The 24,748-nt window shown below is 41.1% G+C and overlaps 1 protein-coding gene across 1 annotated transcript in view; it reads right to left on the reverse strand.

The window, feature by feature from the left end:
- LOC122791256 (proton-coupled folate transporter-like) overlaps nucleotides 1-24,748 on the reverse strand; it is a 1,313,896-nt gene that overhangs the window by 482,987 nt on the left and 806,161 nt on the right. Inside the window, exon 6 of the mRNA XM_044058932.1 lies at nucleotides 22,559-22,715. Coding sequence (XP_043914867.1) covers nucleotides 22,559-22,715 — 157 coding nt within the window. The remainder of the gene's footprint in view (nucleotides 1-22,558; nucleotides 22,716-24,748) is intronic.

Below are 24,748 nucleotides of genomic sequence, written 5' to 3' on the forward strand. Positions count from 1 at the left end.
CAGGGGAGCCAAACAAACTGTGTTTTTCCATGGGAGCATCTAGGAGCTTTGACTTTACATGGTCTGGTAAGGATTGCTCTTTTAACCATGCATGCCTTCTGATCACTGTACCAGTCATAGCTGATCTAAAGGAAGCCTCCAGTGCATCATAGCCGCATTTTAAGGAATGATTACTGACCTGCTGAGTGTTATGTACCAAATCCTGAAGGGACTTACGGTCTATAGGTTCAGGAGAGGATAGTGTTTTATTTAGCTGATCTAACAAAAATTCCTGATACTGAATCATGTGGAATTGACAGTTTAAGGCCCTAGCAGAAAGAGTAGCAGAAGTATAAACTTTTTTACCCCATCTCTCTAATGCTCTAAATTCTCTTTCAGAGGGGAGGGGGTTTTTGGCAGAGGCAGTTGCTACAGCTTTGGGGGCCTGTGAAATAGTTTCAGGATCTGCAATAGGAGCCTTATACAAGTGATCATGTGTGTCCGGGACCCTGTAGTATCTGTCGGGCTTAGCAGGGGCCGGGGGAAGAGAGTCAGGGGCAGTACAAGCATCATTAAATGCATCATCCACAACTGTTAGTACTGGAGGAATGGCTAAAGGCCTATGCTGTGGCAAATGTAAAAAGGTCCTTAGCCTTTTCCTAGAATCTGAAAAATCCTGGCCCTGCCATTGAAATTGCTCTCTCATAGCATGCAAGGTTTCCCCAAAAGAAAATTCCTCAGGAGGAGAGGCAGAAGGAATGGAGTCTTCTGTGTCAGAGTCCTCATATGGAGAATAAGGGCCTTCTGGAGGATTTGAGTTTTCTGAATCATCAGAGGAATAATCTGTAGAAACTGGCTCAGGGGGCTCTGCTCTAGGCCTCTTCTCTGGAGTGGGATGAGAGGCCCTGTCAGGGTGAGGTTGGGATCCCCTGATCAAAGAAATGAGATCCTCTGCCAGGCTGAGCATTTGGGAACTAGAGCTAGGCCTGTGTGAGGGGGTTTTAGCAGGCAAGGCCTTAGAAGATTTAGCTGCTTTAGCCCTAGAAAAAGCCTTGATAGACATGGATGCAGGGGGCCTAGCAGCTCCACGTGCAGGAGTAGATATGTCTAAAGGAATAGTATCTGATAAATCCTGGGTGCCTGCTACAGCAGGAATTTCAGTAGCAGATTCAGCCATGCTGTGTGAGGCCTCGGCTGTCGGAGGTATGCTTTCGGCCGAAGGAAGAACCGAGGACTCGGTTTCAGCCGAAACCGAGACACTCGCGGTTGGCTTAACCGTGGTTTCGGCCGAAACCGCGGACCGCGAGTGTCGGTCCTTTTCCTTACGCTTATTAGCTAATTGTGAAGTCGGAGTCTCCGACGGCATTTTGTAAGCAAAAGCAGGACCAAAAAACTCCTCCGCAAACTCCGACCGACGTCTAAGTGTCCGTCGGTTGAAGGAAGCACAGGCTAGACAAGCTGCTACGTCGTGGTCTGGGCCTAAGCAAGGAAGGCAGTAAGAGTGGAAATCCTTATGAGGTATTTGTTTCCCACAAGTTAAACAATTATTTACTTTTTCTGACATCGGCTGAGGCAAGAAAGAGTCCCCAACGGGGTACTTAGCTTTTTAGAAGTCTTCGGTAGTAGAAATCTCTGGATCTGACCGACCGGCACTTGCGAACAGCTTCTGCTTCGGGCACCGCGCGGCAAGAAAGACTGAGGAAAATGGCGTCGGCTGATGCCTTTATACCCAATTGACAGCAGCTATGACGTTGGGTGAAGTGCGACATCAGCCGAGGCCAGACCCAGACTTTGGAATCCGGCCGACCGAAGGGCTGCCTGAGGCAGGACAACCCATATGTTAGGACTGCAGATGCATCCTTGAAGGACATCTATACTGGGAGTCTGAAGGTTGTAAGGAGGAAGAGCAATGTGGCTTGTAAGCAAATATGGCTGCAGGTATCTTTGACAAAGAAGGCTGCACCCAATCATTTTTTAATGTCTTGAGTTTCCTCATATCCCACTTGTACTGCACAGCTACAGAAATGCCTGTAAGCCAGTGAGATGAGTCTGCTATGAAGTTTTATGAAGATGTGGAAATAATCATGAAAAAAATGCAAAGGATAAAAAGATGTGTCTAGTGATCAAAAAGTGACAGCAGGTGGTGTATCAGAACAACTGAAACTTGCCATAACTTCTGTCTGAAAGTCAACAGCATACATTAGCAATGAATGTATACAAATACATAGTTAGTGTTTCAAAAATAAAATTTCTTCTAAAGGAGGATAACATGTTACTGTTATTACTTTTACTATAAATACAATTTCTATTTTAGCACTGTGGACCCTTATGAAAAGTGTTTTTTTTTTTTTTTTGTGGAATACTGTAAACACAAAATGGGGAGTTGCAAAAGGGAAAGGATAAAAACGCATGTAATGCAGGGTGTTGGCAAGTGGACTATGAGGATTACTAGATTTGTGGGAGGCATACCTATCAACCTCTTAGAGCAAGAAATCTGGACAAAGCCATCATTAATGGGGGAACAAAGGCCCCAAAATAAGGACATTTTTTTAATTATTGCTCTTACAAACTTATAAAGTTGATAGAACAACATGCTTTGCATCAGCATGAATTTTCTCAAGTGTATGAAGTCTGAAACATAAAAAAAGTTATTTTCTGAATTTAGTTCTCAATAATTTGCCAGAAAACCACAATTTTATGAGAAATACACCAAAAATACAAGGCAAACATCTGGACATTCTGTGACAATCTGGACAGTTGAGAGGTATGGTGGGAGTATAGCAAATATAAATCTTAAAGGAACATGTTACTTGATAAATATGAAAATCATTTGGAGGCGAGGGATGTTACAAAGGAGATATAGATTAGGATTCTGTATGCAGTGGGTTCTGAACAGGTTTTATACAGGAGTCCATTTAGATGGCAGGGGACAGTGTAGCAGATGTATGAGAAATAAAGTACAGTTGTGTACCTACCATAAATGTAGATGTTCGAGTGTATTCACTGTTGCAGTCACTATACTTGGGTTATCCTGCTGGCAGGCGACCCGCAGTCAGCCCGAGTTCCAAAGTCTTGGTCCGGCGTCGGTTGCTGCCGCCTCTTCCCTGACATCAGTGCGCCAGGGGTATAAAGTTGCAACCAACGCCATTTTCTTCAGTTTTTCTTGCCCCAGATGTCAGGTGCCCCAGATAGGAAGGCTGAAAAGATAAAAATATGTCAAACAACCATGTATATATTACTATAAACATTTACTTCATCTACAAGCAAATACACCACATAGGTTGTATAGAGTTGAGAAGTACAGAATAGTCCAAGCAAAAAGGGGGATGGTGGGTGGGTAACCTGGACTGCAACAGTGAATACACTCGAACATCTACATTTATGGTAGGTACACAACTGTACTATGTTCATCGTGTTTCACTGTTGCAGTCATTACACTTGGGTAGAATACCAAAGCTGAGGTTGGGTGGTGGGTACAGACTGGATTTGGTGAGGATAACAAGCCCTGCAGAACTGCAGTGGCAAAGCCTGCTCTGGATTTGGAGTAGAGAGGTAGGTGGTAGTGCTTGGTAAAAGTGTGCACTGAGCTCCAGGTTGCAGCTTCTAAGAAGTCTTTGGTTGGTACCCCTCTGAGGAAAGCTGCTGAAGTGGCTGCTGCTCTGGTAGAATGAGGCCTAATACCCTTAGGCACAGATTTGCCATGTTGTGCACAACATAAGCGGATGCAGTGTCCTACCCATTTGGAGATTGTCTGCTTTGTAATAGGCTTTCCTTGTGATCCTGCAGCATAGGATACAAACAGTTGCTCAGTTTTTCTGAAAGCTTTTGTTTTGTCCAAGTAAAATCGTAGCTGCCTGGTGTATATCCAAAGCGTGCAGAAGTCTTTCCCCATTATTCTGGGGATTTGGGTAGAAAGTAGGTAAATGAATGGTTTGGTTTAAGGCCACATTGGAAACCACTTTTGGCATGAATGTTGGGTTTGTCCTAAGAGAAACCCTGTCCTGATGAAAAATGAGGAAAGGTTACATGGCCATCAATGCCTGTAACTCTGAGACTCTTCTTGCCGAAGTTATTGCTAGGAGCAGAGCAGTATTCCATGACAAAAATTTTAGATCAGCTGTGCTGGCTGGTTCAAATGGAGGCAGTGTCAGTTTTTCTAAAACAAAATTGAGGTCTCAAGTAGGTACTGGTGGTCTTCTAGGGGGTCTTATATTCTTTGCCCCTCTGAGGTACTGTCGTAGTACAGGATGTGAACAAATAGGAGGATCCGTATTGTAATGAGCTGAAATAGCAAAGGCATGGATTTTAATAGATGAAAAAGGTAGGCCTTTGTCCAACATCTCAGTCAGGTATTGCAAAATCTGAGGTATATTAGGCACCAGTGGGTCGAGCCCTTGTGCCTGGTTCCAAGCATAGAATCTCTTCCATTTTTCTGCATAAGATTTCCTAGTGCTGGGCCTTCTGGCTTCCAAAATTACATCCATAACAGCTTTAGAGAAAGGTGCAGTCTGAGTGGCTACATTATCTGCCATGCTGCCAGATTTAAGGTTCTGAGTTGACTGTGCAGAATCTGATTGTTTTGCTGTATCAAAAGATTAGTGATTTGAGGTAGAGACCAAGGTGGGCCTTGGGACAAAGTTTTTAGGTTTGGGTACCAGTGCTGGCGTGGCCAGTCTGGTGCAATCAGTATCATCTTTGGCCTCTCTTGTCTGACTTAGAAGCACCTTGGTGAGAAGAGGCATTGGAGGGAAGGCATAGACTGTCAGGTTTTTCCAGCTGAATGATAGAGCATCCACTTTCCATGCTTGAGAGTGATAAGTTCAAAATTTCTGTATTTGGTAATTATGAGGGGAGGCAAAAAGTTCTATGTCTGGGCGTCCCCATTTCCTTATCATCATGTTGAACACTTGCGGATTTAGCTTCCATTCGTGAGGATCCATGAGATTTCTGCTTAGTTCGTCTGCCAGTGTATTTTTTGTTCCTGGCAGGAATTGTGCTTGCAGATGTAACTGGTAGGTCAGTGCTGTGTTCCACAAAGTCATGGCTTGCCTACATAGGGGGTAGGAATGTGTGCCCCCTTGCTTGTTTATGTACCACATAACTGAGGTACTGTCCATCTTTATTAGTAGTTGTCCTGAATGTATTAGGTCCTTGAAGGTTGTCAGGGCATTCTGTACAGCTAGCATCTCTTTTTGATTGATTTGAAGATGCATTTGCTCCTTGGGCCACGTGCCCTGAATACATTTTCCTGCCATATGTGCTCCCCAGGCATAATCCAATGCATCCATTGTTATTGTCTGCCTGGCTGTAGGTAAGGTGAAAGGCTGTCCCTTGTTGTGGTGACAGGCCTGGGACCACCATTGAAACTTCTGTTGTAGGCAGGGAATCAAGGTTATGATTGTCTCTAGGCTGTGACAATGCTGAGTCCAAACACTTTTTACATACCACTGTAGTTTCCTCATATGCAGTTTTGCATATGGAATTAGTAGAATGCAGGATGCCATGAAACCCAGGGCCTGCAGAATTTTTCTTGCAGGGAGATGGGTCTTTGTTGCCATCATTTGAAAGTAATGAGTCAGTTGCCTTTGCTTGTCTGGCGTGAGATAAGCCATCTGGGCAGTTGTATTTAAGCTTGCACCCAGGAATATTATCTCTCGAGAGGGCACTAGTTTTGATTTCTTTTCATTTACTGTGTACTCTAAGCAAGTTAGCAATCTTTTTACAAACGCCAGGTGCTTTAGAAGAATGTCCTTGCTCCCTGCTTGAATAAGGCAGTCGTCCAAGTAGGGATATATTTGAATTCCTTTTTGTCTGCAAAATGCAATTACTGGTGCCAGGCATTTTGTGAAGACCCTGGGCGCAGTAGATAAGCCAAAGGGCAGTGCAGAGAATTGGTAAGGCATTGAGCCTGCTATAAATCTTGAGTTATCTTCTGCACAATTGTCTGATTGGGACGTGCAGGTATGCCTCCTTGAGATCCAAAGTAACAAGCCAAGCATCCTTGCCCAGCATGGGCAGAAGTTGTTGAAGTGTTAACATTTTGAATTTTGGAACATCCAGGAATGTATTCAGGATTGACAGGTCCAGTATTGCTCTCCAGGCTTTTTCTTTTCTGGGTACTAAGAAAAGTCTTGAGTAAAATCCTTGCCCCTATTCTTCTTGGGGAACTTTTTGAGTAGCTCCCATATCCATAATAGCAGCAATCTGTTTTTGTGCCTCTGCCCATTGGTTTTGTGGCAGGTTTGGTATACCTTTTGGTTTTGGAAGCGTGTGGAAGTGGAACCTGTACCCCTGAGAAACTATATTCAGCACCCATTGGTCTTGGGTGATCAAGTGCCAATTTTTTGAGAAAAGTGCTAGCTTTCCCCCTAGGGGTGCTGTCAACTGGTAAGAGCTTGGCATTTGCAGGGGGAAGTCATTGTGACTGTTTCCTATAAGGTTGTGATTTGTCTTCTCCTCCTTTGGGGGCTGAAGCACCCCATTGTTTAGGTCTGTAGGAGCCTTGGGGCTGAGATCTGCCTCTTGGGCATCTGTATCTGCCTCTTTGTCGCCTGGCTGATACTGGAAAGGACCAATTTTTCAAAGGCCAGTTTCTGCTAATTCTAGGTGGTTGAACCTGTAAGAAATCTTTCACCGTTTGCATTGACTTTGCTTTATCCTCCATTTTCTTTAACACCTCTTCTGCCTTAACACCAAACAAAGTATCATGCTGTAGTGGAGCATCCAATAATTTTACTTTAACATGGTCAGGTAAACTTTGTTCTTTTAACCAAGCATGTCTTCGAATTACTGAGCCTGTAACTGCGGCTCTACAAGAAGCCTCTAATGAATCAAAACTACATTGGAGAGTATGCTTTCCCACTTGTTCAACTGCATGCAATAAATCCTGCATTTCTTTACTGTCAGGACTTTCTATATTTGTAACCATTTTCTGCTTTAACAATGACATGAGATACTGTTGATATTTAAGCATGTGAAACTGACAGTTTAAAGCTCTTACAGCTAAAGTAGCAAAAGTGTAAACTTTTTCCCCCATCTGTCCAGAGCTCTGGAATCCCTATTTGAGGGGACAGGATTCTTGGCAGTGGAAGCTTTAACCCCTTTAGGACTCTGAGAAATTGTTTCTGGGTCTACAGCAGGGATTTTATAAAGAAATTTATGAGAGTCAGGGACCCTGTAGTATCTGTCTGGCTTTACTGGAGCAGGGGGTAAAGAATCTGGAGACAGACTGGATTCAGAAAAAATATCATCTACAATATCAAGCACAGGAGGGATAGCCAAGGGCCTGTGCCGAGGCAATAAAAGGAAATCTCTGAGCCTTTTCTTGGATTCTGAGTAATCCTGGCTCTCCCAGTGGAAATGCTCCCTCATGGTGTGCAGGGTTTCCCCAAAAGAATAATCCTCAGGCGGTGAGGCTGAAGGAATGGACTCTTCAGCATCAGAGTCCTCATAGGAAGGGAGAGAATAGCCCTGATCAGAAGAAGAATCAGAGAAAATGGAAAACTGATCAAAGGAATCATAATCGGTGTCTTGCCTAGGCCTTTTGTCAGGAGGGGGATGGGAACCCCTGATTAAAGTAATAAGGTCTTCGGCCATTTTAAGCATCTGTTTCTTTGGCATGGATGACTGTTCTGGAGAATGCTGCACTTGTCTCCTTGTCTTTAATGGTGTTTTTGAATTTGCCTTTGCTGCTGTAGTAGCCTTAATTGTAAGCTGTGAAGGTCTGAAAACACCCTCAGAAACCAGTGCCTGCTCAGCAGCTCTGGACCCATCTGAGGGTATAGTTTCCATAGGCCCAATACCTTGGGTTTCCACAAGCCTCGGTGTCTCCACACGGCTGTCGGTTAGGGCCTGTGGCTCTGAGGTAGCGGGTGTCAGGGGCTGTGAAAGCGTCTCACTGTGAACCGCTGAACTGGCAACTGACCTAGAAGAGGCTTCGTTGTTGGTTTTGAACCTCGGATGCCTGTCTTTTTCTTTGTCTTTGCGGTTTTTTATACATTCCAGTCGTCGGTTGTTCCGATGGCATTATATAATTAAATCTTCGTCCAAAATAATGTAAAGCAAAATCAAACCGACGTTTAATAGTGCGTTTATTGAATCTAGCACAAAACCGACAACTAGTAACATTGTGGTCAGGGCCTAGGCAAGTAATGCAGTAAGAGTGAAAGTCCTTATGAGGTATTTGCTTCCCACAAGAAATACAATTATTAACTTTTACTGACATCGGTCTGGAGCAAGAAAAAGTTTCCCCAACAGGGTACTTAGCTATATTGAAGATTTCGGTTCTGAAATTCAATTTTGAAAATCTCAGGCGTCGGCTGACCGGCACTTGCGAACTGCTTTTGCATCAGGCACCGCGCGGCAGGAAAGACTGAAGAAAACGGCATCAGTTGCAACTTTTATACAGCTGGTGCACTGATGTCAGGGAAGAGGCGACAGCAATCGACGCTGGACCAAGACTTTGGAACTCGGGCCGACTGCGGGTCACCTGCCAGCAGGATAACCCAAGTGTAATGACTGCAACAGTGAAACATGATGAACATCACTATAAATCAGGAAAGGAGTGGCAGTATGGGGAAGTTGGTATACATTATTAAAGCAAGAGGAAGAGTGAACTATGTTAACTACATGTAAAAGCTGGTTTCTGCTGTCAACTGTGAGTGGGGGTAACAGACTGAATGAAGGGATGGGAGATGACAGAGAGAGCTAGAAAATGTAGAAGGTGAGAATGAGGGAAACATAGTAAGAAGTTGAGAGAATGCCATGGAGACTTGAGGACAGATGAAAAAAAGAACCAGCCTAGTATACGATGTGGGGAGTAAGGGAAGACAGGTAGGAAAGTGAAGAAAGAGGATAGAGAGATGGAAGGTTAGGGAGCAACTAGAGAAGGGCAGGGAACAGGAATGGTTGTGATGGGGTACATGTAGTTATCACAGAGCGAGTTAATCTTAAGTCCACAAGATTGGGGTTGCACAAGTTGTGCTGGCAAGTTCCTGGTGGGTGGAAATTGTTTTTATATTGTTTTTATATCCTTTTTTTCCCTACCAATGCCTGCTGACAATCAGCCCAATGTGATTCACAAGTGCATTCATTCACAATAGGGTGCGAACCAGTCAAAGAGACCCTTATTCACACAGCAGTATAATTTGCTCTCCAATGTTGACCCTTAGTGACTAACATGGATGACCATGTCACTAAGTCTATGTACTATACCTGCCTACCACATGTGTTTGCCCCAACCAACATGCAAATGTGAGGAAACCAAGATGGCATCTCTCATTATAACTAACTGACTTGAAACCTCTGCTTGCACGTGACAAATACAAATCACTAGATCATCACTTCCTCTCTGAATAAACAGGCCAGTATTTGCTGCTCGCTCCTACTGCCCTGCATTGCTCCTCCACATCCATGCGTAACAAACCTCTCTGCATGTGCCAGAAGACATCATCATGAAAGAGCAGTTGGAGGAACATACAGTGGATTTTTGATATGTCCTCCTTAACTCGTTACCCTTACACATGAACCTATGAACAGAAACTAAGGGTCTGTAGGAAAATAACCAAGTTAAGAATGCATGATTTCTGCTACATTTACATCAGTAGCTAATATATATATATATATATATATATATATATATATATATATATATATATATACAGGGATGGAATGTTAGGCAGTTGAGATGGTCAGTATGAAAAGAATATGAGAGGTGTGGTGTGGTTATCTAGGTAAGATATAATGGGCTGCTGAGTTGCAGATGCAAAAGATGTTAGGGGGTAGGTCAGACTACCCCCCCCCCCCCGGGGGAGTACAGAAGGACTAGATTATGATGAGAAAAGGACTAGGTACTTACTGGCTGGGAATTATGCACACATGGTACCTTAAAATACAGGCATACTATAGGAAGGCATAACAACATATGGATTCAGAGACTTCATAAGAATTAAGGATAAAGGGGAATAAGGGTAGAAACAGGCTGACATGGGAACATCAGTGGGAAGGAAAAGAAAGGAAAACAGGTTAGGATAAGGAAAAAGGCTGTGGGTTATAAAGACAAGGCAAATCAGGAAGATACACACTGAGGTTTAGGAGAGGTTACAGAGTAAAATTAATGGAAAGGCTGATGGCGAGACAGATTAGAGAAAGTGAAATGTGGAAAGAGAATGATGCATGGGCAGTGTGTGAGGTGATCTGAAGTTAAGGAAAGTCTCATTACAGCTTTCAGAAAGGCTCCTGCACAGGTTATGCAGAACACTGACATGTATGCTTTGATTTACTGCAATCCACAGATCCACTGTGGGCTATGTATTCAGGCCAATACAGAAGGCAGTTAACTACTGGGATTTCATTAGGCTCCTAATGGTCAGACAGCCTAGTAAAGGTTCATAGGTGTATATTAGGCTAATGATAACAAGGGCCTTTTTAAGACTAGCCATGCATCACAAAAGTATCTGATAAATTTAGGATCCTTACAATTATTCTAAGGGATACATGTAAGCACGGGCTTGGGTGGTCAGGCATTTACAGGCTACCTCTGTCCATTGGGGGCACAGGTGCCAGACTAGGGGTGAACTTCCCATTTCCCTTTCAATGGTTCAAGTTATGCTTCAATTGATTTGATGAAGAACTCTATTTCACATCGATAGGAAGCCAGTTCCAGAGAAGGAAATATCTGAGAGAGTTGTACCCGTCCCCCCAACATGTCCTACGTATGTGTTAAGCAAGGTTAAAGTCCCTTGATCGGGTAATTCTGATGCTATTTGTTTTGTGGATATGCAGAATGTCCATCAGAGACGTATCCAACAATTTCTTGCATGCCAGGCATAAACTGCCCCTTAAAGGTCTGTAGGGGACTGAATACTGGGATAGGGCTCTGAGGCAACATGTGTGGGACATGCTGCTTATGTGCTATATCATTTTTGTGAGGAACGTCTGAGAATGTTCCAGTTGTTTCTTATATCTGGTCAGATACATACTGAAGGTGGCATTTCACTCAATGATTGGTCTGATGAGGGCCTAAACTGTCAAACCATGACTTACTCTGACCTGGATGCCATACCCTTGCTAACATATGTTGCACAACATAGAATGAGCTACTTATTGCCACATGATGGTCAAAGCCCAGGTTCCTGTCTACATACATCCCCAAATCCTTGACTACTGCATTTACCCTTAAGGATGAGTTATCAATGAGGTAATTTCCAGGGCTAATCAACTTCCCAAAGGATACTATTCTGTATTTCTTGGAAATCAGTTTTAGACTGTGACTCTAGCATCAGTTTTTTTTCTCTAAGTCAGCCCTTCTAGGTGTAAATTAGTGTCCTGGGAGGGATTCTACTACTATAACTAGTTTGCAATCATCTGTAAACTTGGTAAGCCAGAGGCGAGTGATGTTTGCCATGACTTCAAGGAAACAGATGCTACAAAGGAGTAGGTCCAGCACACAGCGCTAGGGAAATTAGTTAGTGACCAGACTATCTCTGTGGGTGGACCTCCCTATCCTAACTTCTTGGGTCCTATCTGAGCACAGCCTGGCTATCTAGCATATTCCGTAAGTTTGTCTACAATGACTGAGTGGGGTACTGTATTAAATGCTTTGATCAGGTCAAGGTAGGCTGTATGTACCATTTACCCTCATCCATTGCTTTGGTGACCTTCTGGAAGAGTAGGCATGACTCACCCTTAAATCCAGAGTCTGAAACTATGAAATAAGGAGGCATTACTGAAATGCTTATTACAGATGTGGGAATGCAAAAGAAGGTCCATATAAAGATGCTGTGATTCTATACATAAAGCAATGTAACTGTGGTGAGGAAGAAATGCAATGCTGATAGTAGTTGGGTGCTATGTTTATTGGATTAAAAAGGGAGCCAGGGGTATGGACTAAAGGTGCAATACGGATTTGACCATGCGGGCAGAATGGGAACAGTGCAGACATTTAAAATATAGGAAGGAATCGGGACCAGAACAGCTGAGGAAGACAGAGTGCAGCACGGAAGTAAGCTAATAAGAGATACAGGTGAACAAGGTAGTAAAGAGGAGGGAGAAAGCAGTACAAGTGTAACTTGGGGCAGAAAGGGGAAAGACTGAAAGTGGGAAAGTAGCCTTAGAATGATGACTGGAGGGGTGAGCAGTTAGGAGGAAACCACAGAATACAAAAGATCCCTAACTTGTTAAATCGGGCGAGAATGCTGTACTTATATTATTTAGGCCATGTTACTAAGGACAGTGATGTAACCAGGATTTTAGGAATTGTACGTTAGCTTCCAGAATGCAGACCCCCAACACACACACAAGAAGCTCCCCAATCCCAGTCACTGCAAGTTCCTCAAAACTCCTGAAATAACAGGTTTAAACAAACAAAATGGCAATTAAAGTATGTAACCATAAATCATGATAAACATTCCTTTTTAAACAAATTTAAATTTGAACACATCTCATTTAATAAGACATGCCAGATATTTTTTTTTTTTAAAGTACAGTGTGGCATGCATGCATGCTTCAGGCCTGGCTATAATGCCTGTGAGTGCAGGAATCAAATCCAGTATAACATGCTAAAGCTTGTCAGCAATGCAAAGACTTAACCCTTTGTGTTATGTTAATGCAAAGACTTAACCCTTTGTGTTATGTTAATGCAAAGACTTAACCCTTTGTGTTATGTTAATGCAAAGACTTAACCCTTTGTGTTATGTTAATGCAAAGACTTAACCCTTTGTGTTATGTTAATGCAAAGACTTAACCCTTTGTGTTATGTTAATGCAAAGACTTAACCCTTTGTGTTATGTTAATGCAAAGACTTAACCCTTTGTGTTATGTTAATGCAAAGACTTAACCCTTTGTGTTATGTTAATGCAAAGACTTAACCCTTTGTGTTATGTTAATGCAAAGACTTAACCCTTTGTGTTATGTTAATGCAAAGACTTAACCCTTTGTGTTATGTTAATACAAAGACTTAACCCTTTGTGTTATGTTAATACAAAGACTTAACCCTTTGTGTTATGTTAATACAAAGACTTAACCCTTTGTGTTATGTTAACAGAGTTCCCCTTTTTTAATTGGTGACAAACTCAACCATTCATATAGAACTATAGTCTTGTGCTCACAAATGTTTTCAAGCTTTGACATTTACACTGTCATGCAAACAGAAGTAGTCATGCCTTCTTTTTCTCTCTTAAGCACTGTACACTAGGGGTTTATCTTTACTCTTTAAAATGTTATGCTTTTGTTTGTTATTCCTCACAGGTTCAAAAGGCTCACAGGAAACTACTTCGTAATTAATCTGCAGATCATTGCAGGCTTAGCCCAAAACATATATTCAAAAGGTTCTCTCCATCCTCAGAGAGGGAAAGATAAGATAAACTGGGAGAAAATTTGAGGCTGTCCATCCAATCATCTAGGTTTATCTTGAAGTTGGCAAGGGTGCCACTCTGCTCAACATGTAATGGAAGTCTGTTCCAGAGGTGAGGGATACACTGGGATATGAATCTATCACACCAACATATCTTATTTATCTTCTGATAAAGATTTAGCTCCTTTAACCAGGTATTTGTGGCATCATTTGCTCTGCAAAGGAATAGGTCAAAGAAGGTTGAATATTTCATGGCTTAAAAGGCCAGACACAGATCTCCACAGAGGAGTCTATAAGGGCCTGAGTGCAGAGAAGACTGCCATCTTGTACGGATAACCAAGGTTTTTGAGATCAATGATCTTTTTAGTTAGGAATCTGAGGTCTCTCAAATTGAGTGATACATCTAGACAAATAAATGCCAAGAGGTGCACTATAATCAACTACATGGTATGATGAGATATGAGTAAACGAGAATTAAGACTTCTTTGGATCCAGCAGATATGCCTTTGGAAATTTGATTAGCTAGACAGCAGGCTTTCTGAACTACTGCAGAGACAAGATGGTCGAATGATAAATTAACAAGAGTCTAGATCCCTTATATCAGTATATGGCTGGAGGGATGCATCACCTACATGGTATGTGAAAGCGTTTTGTTTACCCAAAATTAGTAGCATCAGTGGTGCCACAAGTAATGCACTTGCTTTCGGTGCAGAAGGTTGAGGGTTGTATTCCCACACCAGGTAAGATGGATTGCTGCACTTCTGAGTGTGTCATCTTTTGGATGAGATATTAAACTAAGGTTCCATCTGCCTGAGTTGTGGTAGCTTAAGTGGATGTAAAAGACCCCACAGCACCTATAGAAAAGCATATTGGAAGTTTCCCCAAGTCCTCACCAAATTTCTTTTAATAGTATAAATATCACCTTGGGTCTCCCCTGAAAAGAGGCTGCTAATCCAGTCAACAAAGGATAAATAAATAAAAAATAAATAAATAAAATGAACTATACTAATTTTTTTCATTTTTAATTTGAGTCTGTTGTCCTTGCACTGTCACCATGGTCTAACATTGGTGCAAATGAAAGTTAGTGGAACACCGAATAACAACATCCAATATATAATTGGCTAAAAACCCAAAGACCAGGAGATAGCTGTGCATACTATACCCAGCTTTGGCATCCACTGCTCAGGCTGAAACGCTGAGTACTGTTAAGCACACAGTTACATACAGCCTGCCTCATCTTCCGGTATACCTTCACAACTTGCCATACACCACTGCACTGTGGTCCTCCATCATGCGAGATTACAAGTCATAAAGAACTCACCATTATTAGGTATGAGAGTGGCAGGAAGTCATTTCAGCATTATGGTAATGAGCTGATTTGGTGCTGTTTGAACCCTCATTGTTGGGAGCTCACCTGCATCAAAGGGTGGGGGTGGCATAAGGTAATCTGTGTTAACAGGTGTGGTTTCACCATAGGGAACTTCACTGCAAAGTTGTCAGGGGAAGTTAGGGAAATTGCGATAAGACTACACTACCATCTTGCTTCAGTCATGTGTGCTGTGCAGGACTACACTAGGGGAAGGTGGTTGCTGAGGTCAAGGAGGTTACAACAGTGGTTTGCATGCATATAATACACGAGTCAGTACATGTGACACTGTCAGTTTTACGAATAGTGCATGATTAGGAGCGGCTGGGCCATTTTGCAAAGGTGATGTAGTGTGCTCCACTGCTTAAAATTGTTCACGAACCACAAATTGTTTCTATGGCACTCAAAACTCTGCTTGCCCACATATCCCTGTTGTGCCTAAGGTTACACACTAGAACAGCAACGAAACTATAACTTTTTTTCCTGTAAAACCAATGGCTATAGATAATTCCACTAGAAACATATGTTTAAAGGATGACTACACACAAGCCTGCACTTTTTGCACATTGTTGGGGGTGGGGTGTGTGGATCTTACTCCTAGTTTACAGTGCATCTGACAATACATAAATCTGCAACAATACAGCATTATATACAGTTACACCACATTCTGTTCTAACACTGATTTTTCTCTCTGACATTCTAACCAATATATTTATCAGCACATAAAAACACATTAGTCAGTTTTTAAAAGTTGTTGCACATTTATGTACTTGTCTCTAGTTATGAGCTTTTTACAAGATGAGAAAGAAAATGGGGAAATTCATTCTGCGCACCTCAAATGGGCACAGCAAATGAAGATGATTGACGGACATGGGTTAAATTACCATAGGTAATATGATTTTACAATATATATCAAAAAAAGTGGCTTGAGGTGAAGGTCACCATTAATATGACATCCTGACCTCGTCTACAAAATGAGCAAAAGGGGGTTGATGCTGATGTCAAACAAAACTAAAAAAATATGTCTACTGCTGTCTGTCGTGGAATTACTGGGTATGTTATGCATGCGGAACTCCATCATAATGAAATGCTTACAACACGAAGAAAACACAGCAGATGGCAAACCAGTTAAGATGAAAACACTTTTCTATTTTAAACATACACCTGCTTACATCTGCCATATCTCTTCTTTAGTTATTGTTTTGTAAATGGTTGACGCTCAAAGCATATACCTCTCAACTGTTCAGAGTTTTGCGGACTGCCTAGACTTTTGCCTCAAATTTTTGGTCTGCTCCTCATAAAATTTGTGTTTTTTCAGGCAAATCACTGAGGACTTAAGTCAATAAATGACGTCATACATTTCAGATTCAGAAATTGCATGCTGATACAAATTCTGTTACTCTAGCAATGTTCTGTTTATAACAGTAATATTAAAAATCTCTCCCTATTTTATGGGCCTTTGTTCTTCTAATATTTTAGGTTTTGTGCAGATTTCTTGTGCTAAGATGTACATCAGGGTAGCGAATTTTATTACTTAAAAAGGAAATTCTGTATGGTTTGCATTTAATTAACTCCCAGCAAATTCCCCAGTACTTACTTGCCATTGGATTGAATTTCAACTTGTTTCATTTGGTTGCTCTCTTTAACATCTAATTCTGGTTTGATCAAGCAGAACCAAGCTTAAAGAATCAATGACAAAAAAAGCTCTTCTTTAAAAATCGCATCATCCGGAAATCAGCATCATAATCAATGGTCTCTCCCAATGACAGTAAAATCATGCCCATTCCCACTCAAACGTGTTCATACTATCCTTGTAGACTGTGGTGCATCAGTTAATAGAGAACTTTTTATGCATGCAATGTCTGGTGATCTGCTTTTCTCGTATGCCTACTTTGACTTCTAAAGAGAAAAAAAGAGAACAACTGATGCACAACTGACTCCTGAATCAATAGTGTAAACTGAACTGTTAGTGAAACTGAGACTGGTTTCCAGCCTGAGTGAGACCATTATTATTCAACCAGGCAGAGAATACTTCTGAAATCATTCAATGCTGCCCTGACTTCTACTCTAGAGTGTAGTGAATTGCAATTAACCACTAAGTAGTTAATTTTGTAGAGTTTATCAGCAATGAAATAACAGCTGTTATATGACTCTATATATATATATATATATATATATATATATATATATATATATATATATGTATGATCATTTTTACATAGGCAGTTACATCCAACTATACTATTATAGGTTCATAGGTTCATACTAGGCTATCTGCCCTGGGGCAATTATAAGCCTAGCCCGATTCTGTATGGCTTACGCCACCCCTTGATTTGAGTATACTGTGCCTCTGTCTAATAGTGACACGGGAGTAATCCCTGGGACAAACCTATGATCCCCCATCCACTTATCGAGATTCTTCTTGAAGAGATTCAGTGAGGTGCTCTGCCTCACATGGACTGGAATTCTATTCCAGAGCAAAGGGAGCCTCTGGGTTATGAACCTGTCCCTCCAGCAAGTTCTATTTATTTCTGTGCTGAGGTTCAAGTCCCTCAAGCGTGTGGCTCTAAGGGATTTAGATTTACTGATGTGGAGCATGTCCATTAATTCTGGATTTGACATAGCTTTGTATGTCAGGCATAGATCGCCTCGAAGTAGGCGGTATGCAACTGAGTAGAGCTGGAGTATTTTTAACCGAGCAGCATATGGCATCTGTTTGAGACCCTTGATCCTCTTGGTGAGATACTTTTGGGGTCTTTCTAATTGCTGCAGGTGTCGGGTAAGGTACATCCCAAAAGGGGCAGTGTATTCTATGATGGGCCTGATGACGGATGAATAAAGGGGCACGATTACCTCTCTTGATCTAGATGTGAAACCCTTTGTGATGAGGTGGGCTATGTAGAAGGCCTTTCTAACCACTTTGGCAATGTGGTTTTCAAAGGAGAGATTGCTATCAACTTGGGTCCCCAGGTCCCTAATAACTTTCTCTGTACTTAATGGGTTTCCGCCTATGTGGTAATTTGTGGGCACATTGTTTTTGCCAAAGGGTATGACTATACATTTTTTGGCATTTAGCTTTAAACCATGGCACTGGCACCAGTTATCTGTCTCTTTGAGACCTTTTTGAAGGATGTTTTGGAGAGTTGATTATGGCTCCCAGTTTGCAGTCGTCTGCGAACTTGGTGAGCCATAGTCCTCCCATGTTTGCCTGTACCTCGGAAAAGTATATACCGAACAAGAGTGGTCCCAGGACAGAACCCTGTGGGACGCCACTTGTGACCGGTTTCAAGTCTGACATGGCTCCAGCAACTCTCACTCTGTGGGTTCTGTCTTTGAGCCAGTTTGCGACCCATCTTGTGACATAGGGGTTTATATTTAAGCTGGATAGCTTATCTATGATGCCCGAGTGGGGTATTGTGTCAAATGCCTTTGCAAGGTCCAGATAGGCTGTGTGGACTACCTTCCCTTCATCTATGGCTTTGGTGACTGTTTCGAAGTCAACCAGGTTCAAAAGGCAGGATCTGCCCTTGACAAAGCCGAACTGGGTAGGATGTAGTGTCTGTAGGTCCCCAATGTCTTTGTTTATGAGCTCCATGATGATCCTCTCCATAGCCTTGCAGACTAAGCTAGTCAGGCTTATGGGGCGATAGTTTCCAGGGTCCGTAGAGGCTCCACCTTTGTGGAGTGGGACCACTGTTGCTGCACGCCATTCTGTGGGCACATATCCTGTAGTGAGGCTGAGATTGTATAGCTGTTTTATTTGAGGGATTAGTTCCTCTTGGAGTTCATGTAGGATGCAACCTGGGACGCCATCTGGTCCCATGGAAGCAGTGTTTTTGCTTTGGAGAGGGCAGCCTTCACCTGAGCATCTGAGATGTTTGGGAGGCAGCCCTCTGCCGGGATAGATACTTGCTCTTTTGGGAGTTTGCACTGAACCTGTCTGCCAGGATATTGGCGATGTCTGTGGGTTCAGTGTATATTTTGTCGTTTAGAATCAACTCAGAACAAGTCTGGGAGTTGCATCCCAGGTTTCTAACATAACTGAAAAAAGCCTTATGATTGTCTTTTGTGTCCTGTGCAATTTTTCTCTCGAAGCTGGCCTTGGAGGATTTTATGAGGGATCGTAATTTTTTGCTAGTACTGATCAGAGATGCCTTCCCTATTAGGGATTTTGTTCTATCATGTAGTAGCTTCCTCCTTCTGTTGTACAGTTTATTTATGGCAGGGGTCCACCAGACTGGACGCCTGCCTTTGGATGATTGGGTCTTGGTTTTGTTTGGGATAGCATGATCCATGCATTCCTGGAGATGTCCGTAGAATGCATTTATATAGGATTCTGCAGTTTGGAATGTAGTTTCCACTGGCCCTGGGGCCTTGAAGGATTCCACTTCAGTTTTGAGAAGTGAGAAGTTCACTTTTGAGAAGTTTTTCACTGTGGTTTTCTTGGCTGGGGGTGGGGTCGGGATGTGGACATCCAGTGAAATTAATTTATGGTCTGATCTTACCAATGAGGGATATACTTCTGGTGTGGAGCATAGAGTCCCCATGTTGGTAATGATCAGGTCTAGTATGTTGTCCCCTCTTGTGGGAGTGGTGACTAGTTGTTCCATAGCATTTGAGTTTATAATTTCCAGGAATCTTTGGGCTAAGGTGCTGGGGCTTGAGTAGTGCTCCCAGTCAATGTTTGGGTAGTTGAAGTCGCCCAATATAATGGTGTTCGGAGAGATCTTCATGTTCTCCAATGTTTTCAGGAAGGCTGAATGGGATTCCTGACTTTGAGAGGGTGGTCTGTAGGATGCTATAAACTGAAAAGCAGTCTTGCCCACTGTTAGTTGCACATGGATGGTCTCCAATACTTCGTGCAATGCCACTAACCTGGAGGTGTGGATATCCTTGATAAATATGGAAACTCCCCCTCCTTTTGTGGTTCGGTCTGGGTTTTGGGGCCGAAAAGCATGATACGAGGTATAGCCTGGTAGTGCTGGGGTGCTCTCTGGAGCCTTGAACCAGGTTTCTGTCACTGCACAGATATCGATGTTCTCCATACTGCGGAGAGCTTCGAGTTTGTGTATCTTGAGGTTAAGACTTCTGGCGTTTAGCAGCATTACCCTTAGTTTCTTGTTCCTTGTGCTGTTTATGGGGGTGGGTTTGACTTTTGAGCTTTGCCTAAAAAAGGCACTATGGGGGTGGCAAGAGCCTTTGCCAATATCCGAAAGTCTAGTGGTGACAGGTGCAAGCCATCCCTAGCAAAGCAATGTAGCTTGTCGAGTAATTCATCCCAGGCTGACAGACACTGGATCCCCTTTGAATGACACCAAAATTTTAGCCAATTGTTAAAATCGATCATTTTGTCTTTGTACTGTGGCATCATTCTAAGTGAGGGTAAGATGCTGCTCAAGGTCAGGGTCATACCAGCCTGGGCTACATTATCAGAGAGCTCCTCTATGTCTCTTTTCATGTAGTCCAGGGAGGTACGTCTCAGGTCATTCACACCAGCATGTACAATTACTGAGTCATATTTGTATTTGCTTTGGAGTGACCTGAGTGCTTGCATTATGTGTCGGATCCTAGCACCCGACAGGCAGCTCACCGTGACCTTCTCTTTATTCAGCCTGGTGAGCGGGACATCAGTGTGTCTGACAATAGAGTCACCTATAACAAGAGTATCAGGTGTGTTATTCAGCCTTAAGGGCTGTGGCTGCTTGGCACACTGGCTTTGTGGGTTATGTGTTGTATGTGTTTTGTTTTGAGGTAGCGTTTGCTTGGATGTCTGCTTTGGAGGTCTCTGTTGCTTAGGTAGATTTTTATTTAGAGCCTCCAAGTATGTTTTTTTGTATTTATGTGTTTGGTTCGCTGATGTGGTGGGACTATGTGATACTGGAATTGTGTTGTGTGAGGTTACCTTCTCCTCCTGACTGGTTACACCAGTTTTGAGATGAGAGAGCTCAGCCTCCAGTTTGGCTAAATAGTTGCATCTCTCACATATATTTGAACCTGTTTGGAGGAGGAGAGGGTTGTCCATACACATGAGACAGTTGTAACATTGCCTCAAAATTCCCAGATTCACCAGCTGGACTGGAGAGGAAACCATTGACTGACCTTTGGACATGCTAGAGTAACAGGGAAACTGAATTTAAGATGGACCGATAGAGGACAGGGTAATCGTAGTGAGTATAAGAGTAAGTAGTGCTTATGGTTTAATAGTGCTAACTTGTAGGATTACTTAATTGGACCAGTGAAGGTCCTTAGAATGAGAATATGGTGTTTAAACTGAGAGACAGAGCAGTTCTAAGGGAAAAAGTGAAGAGCAGACTTTGTGGAGCCAGGAATGGTTTAAACCCAATTAGGCGGCGCTGCCCGTTGTTGCGCTATGCTCAAAAACGCGCAAAACTGTGCAAAAGAGGGTTTTAAGAGAGGAAGATGAAAGAGCTTTGGAATTGACCCAAAACGGCCAATAAAACTACAGTTTCAAGTCAGTAACCACTCCCACAGGGGCAGGCAGGCTGCTCAATGTTTTTCACTGCCACTGATCAACAGAGAGACTTTCCTTCAGCCCAAGCAAAAAATGGCTTCACAGAAACTTACAAACAGTTCAAGAACAGCAAGCCTGTAACTGAACTTTTTTAAATCTTAGAAAAGTGGGAAAAAAGCAAGTTTTTTTTTTGTTTTTTCAGAGATAGCAGAGGTTAACAAGTATCAACAAGTTATAACAGTGCAGTAAATGACCCCACACAAGAGTGCTAGGCCAAAGACAGATAAAATGCAAGTTTTGAGAAAAAAACGATTTTAAAAATAAGTGCAAACAGGAAATTCAGTAAACAGATCTAGGTTGTGCTCTAAATACAGTTACTAATGCAGAAATCAAATTTAACAAGCCAGAAAATGCTCAAAATAGGCGGCTATGCAGAAAAACTTAGCAAATAAACAGAGGAAAAATACTTAAAGTCTCAAAAGTGGCTCTCTTCTTCTCTCAGCGTTTTCTCCTCTTGGTGGGTGCTTCACCAACAGCCAACAAGCCTGAAAAGATGCCAATTTCTTCTGTCCAGTGCTTTAATTCTCTATATATCACTGTGGAGTCCTAGAAGCATTTCGACTGAACAAGTCAGTGTGAATCCTGTACCGGAGCATTTTTTTGCTTTTAAGTGCAAGCATATTCTATTTATTGCTACTAACTTGCTTGTATTACCTCTGAAATGCTGATTTACAACTTCTGCTAGTCAGATGCTGTTTTTTTTTTGTTGCATTAGCACTGCAATGCTTCTGCATTACACACTACTCACATTTTTATTTAATTTGTTATCCACTGTGTAGTTGCTTCATTTCTATACTAACCTTTTGATTAACAGGTGAGATGTGTAAGACACAAAACTTATATTTCCAGATCTGAATGGACAGGACATAGCTTTACCTGATAAATTTAGTTTTCCATCATAATGTCTTTACCTGTAATACAGTCTTCCATAATGCTCTTAAATGACATACACAAAATTGTACCAGTCATTCTAATGTACAAATGCCACTGTATGCAGACAAAACCATATTATGCTGATAAACACTTTACAACACAAAGAAAGTGATGTAAACATCCAAAGGCTGCCTCAATACTTCAGGCTCTATTTCAACTTTTCAAAAAAATGAATTTAGAATACATAATTATATTGGAAGACTTTTCATACGAGAAGATGGAAAATTGGCAATATGAAAAAAAGTACATTGCTACGTGACAAATTTGTAACATGCTGTGGTTTGATGAATGCCATTTTCTTAACTCCAGAATGACTGTTTTTCTTTACATACTAAAGCAGTATGTTTTTGACTTAGTATTTAGAACCAGAATTTTTATGCAGATGATAGCTACTTACTGGATTAAGATTAGTGTAATAATTATGAATGCTGCCATCACAATGAAAGACATCCCTGGGAAGGACGCAAGGGTTATTGGGTAAAGTCCATTAAATATAGCTCCTCCAACCAGTATACATAATGTTTCGACTGAAGCCAAGAGTGAAAACATAGCACCTTGTCAAAAAAAAAGAGAGACTATGTCAGTATTAGCTACATTTTCAGAAGAGATATTTATTTAAGCTTACTAATACAACTTAATAAACCTAAGGAACACTACTGAGACTGTGTAATAGAATACAGAGAAAAGCAGAAACAAGACGTTTACTGTCATCATCTTCAAACTCATACCACATCTGTACTACTTGAATCCATTCAATGAAAAAGCCAATGCCACATGGTGGAAAAAGTTCAAACATATTAAACAATACACATTTCAAGAAAAGCACTGCAAACTCTGCTGAAAGCACTCTGGAAAGGTCTGATCACTAGGCTTAGTACCTCTGCATAAGAAAGCAAATGGAACAGTTCTGTAAACATTATAAAAGTAAATTAAAATTTCAATAAAACTGAATTATATTTTTGTATAATTAATAATAATAATAATAATAATAATAATAATAATAATAATAATAATAATAATAGTGCAGCCAAGCCTTCAGGAGAAAGATTACCTTTATTAATAAAACACTTATAAACAAAAGGTATGCACACTATCTCTACCAACTGACCTTCCAGGGTTACATTAGCATATTGTACCAGTATTTGCATTAATGTCTTCAAACTCAATTATAAAGCTACACATTCTGAATAATTTATTCTAAGAAGCTTCAAACACAGTTATAAATAACTTTCCAGTAATAACTCAATCAACCCTAAGTAAACTTTCCTTAATAATCCTACACTCAGCTTAATCAGCCCACCTTTTGACGGGAAGCATCATCACAATCCATCTTTCTATAGTAGTCAAATAAGCAAGTATAGAAGTAGCTGTTCCCTTCTTAATAGTAAAAACCTTTCTTGTATTCTCCTAACACTCCAATTTTCATTTCAGCATATTTCATTAGCAAAGTGTGCTGATACAAAATCCATTTTCTTACAGTGGGAAAGGTGAGCAAAGAATACAGTGTGCTTACAACTTTTGGAATATCCACCTACTGTGTTTATTGATTGATTATCAATGGATATTACCATTTTTAGACAAAGCATTGTTTCTTTGTCATTTCACACTACACAATATAAACTACATAACAGCAAATGAGGAAAATGATGCCAAGGTATTGAATGAGACGGGTATGCAAAGGATCACTCTACCATGCTAAAAGGAAAAAAAGGAAGAAAAAAATATATATGTCTGTATGTATGTGGGTGTGTGCTTGTGTCGGTGAGAGTACACACACACACACACATAATATATATATATATATATATATATATATATATATATATATGTATGTATATATATATATATGTATGTATATATATATATATATATATATATATATATATATACACACACACACACACACACACACACACACACACATATATATCTATATATGTTACACACGTGTATGTATGTATGTATGTATGTGTGTATAATATATATACATACACACTTGAATGCACATATTTTTTAATAGTGAAGAAACAATGTGTGCAAGCCTACAACACACTATCTTTTCAAAAAAAACTGTAGCTAAACTACAGCAGCAACAATACACTAAATAAAAAAGTTTCTCACGTATATACCATATCACAGGTCGTCAGTCAAAGGCTTAACCAGATGATGCAGTGAATTATATATTCAGATGCGTAGTTAAAAATGTACTGTATTAACCATTACTGTAATGCCTTACAATTTACGGAACAGTTTTTTTTTTTTTCTTTTTTTTTTATCTGAAACCCCATCCAGTTAACTCACCAGAATGTCTCATTTCCATGACTAGCAGAAATGTTTCTGTTCAGAAGTCAAAATAGCCCACTTTTGGGGGGCGTGGCCAAGGATGAACACAGGATAGCAGCAGATTTCTTCAGCTCCACCAATTTCATTACACTGACAGGAATTAATTACTTAAAAAATTAATTTTTGAAGTAATTTTCTTTCTAAATACGTTTGTTTTATATAGTTCTTGAACTATATCTAAAAAAGAAAGGAAATCTTAACAATATTCCTGTCAGAAATCACTGTGGAAATTTTCCTGTCAGTT

Source organism: Protopterus annectens, chromosome 1.part2 (assembly GCF_019279795.1).
Source record: "Protopterus annectens isolate FY-2018-M chromosome 1.part2, PAN1.0, whole genome shotgun sequence".
Taxonomy (NCBI): Eukaryota; Metazoa; Chordata; order Ceratodontiformes; family Protopteridae; genus Protopterus; species Protopterus annectens.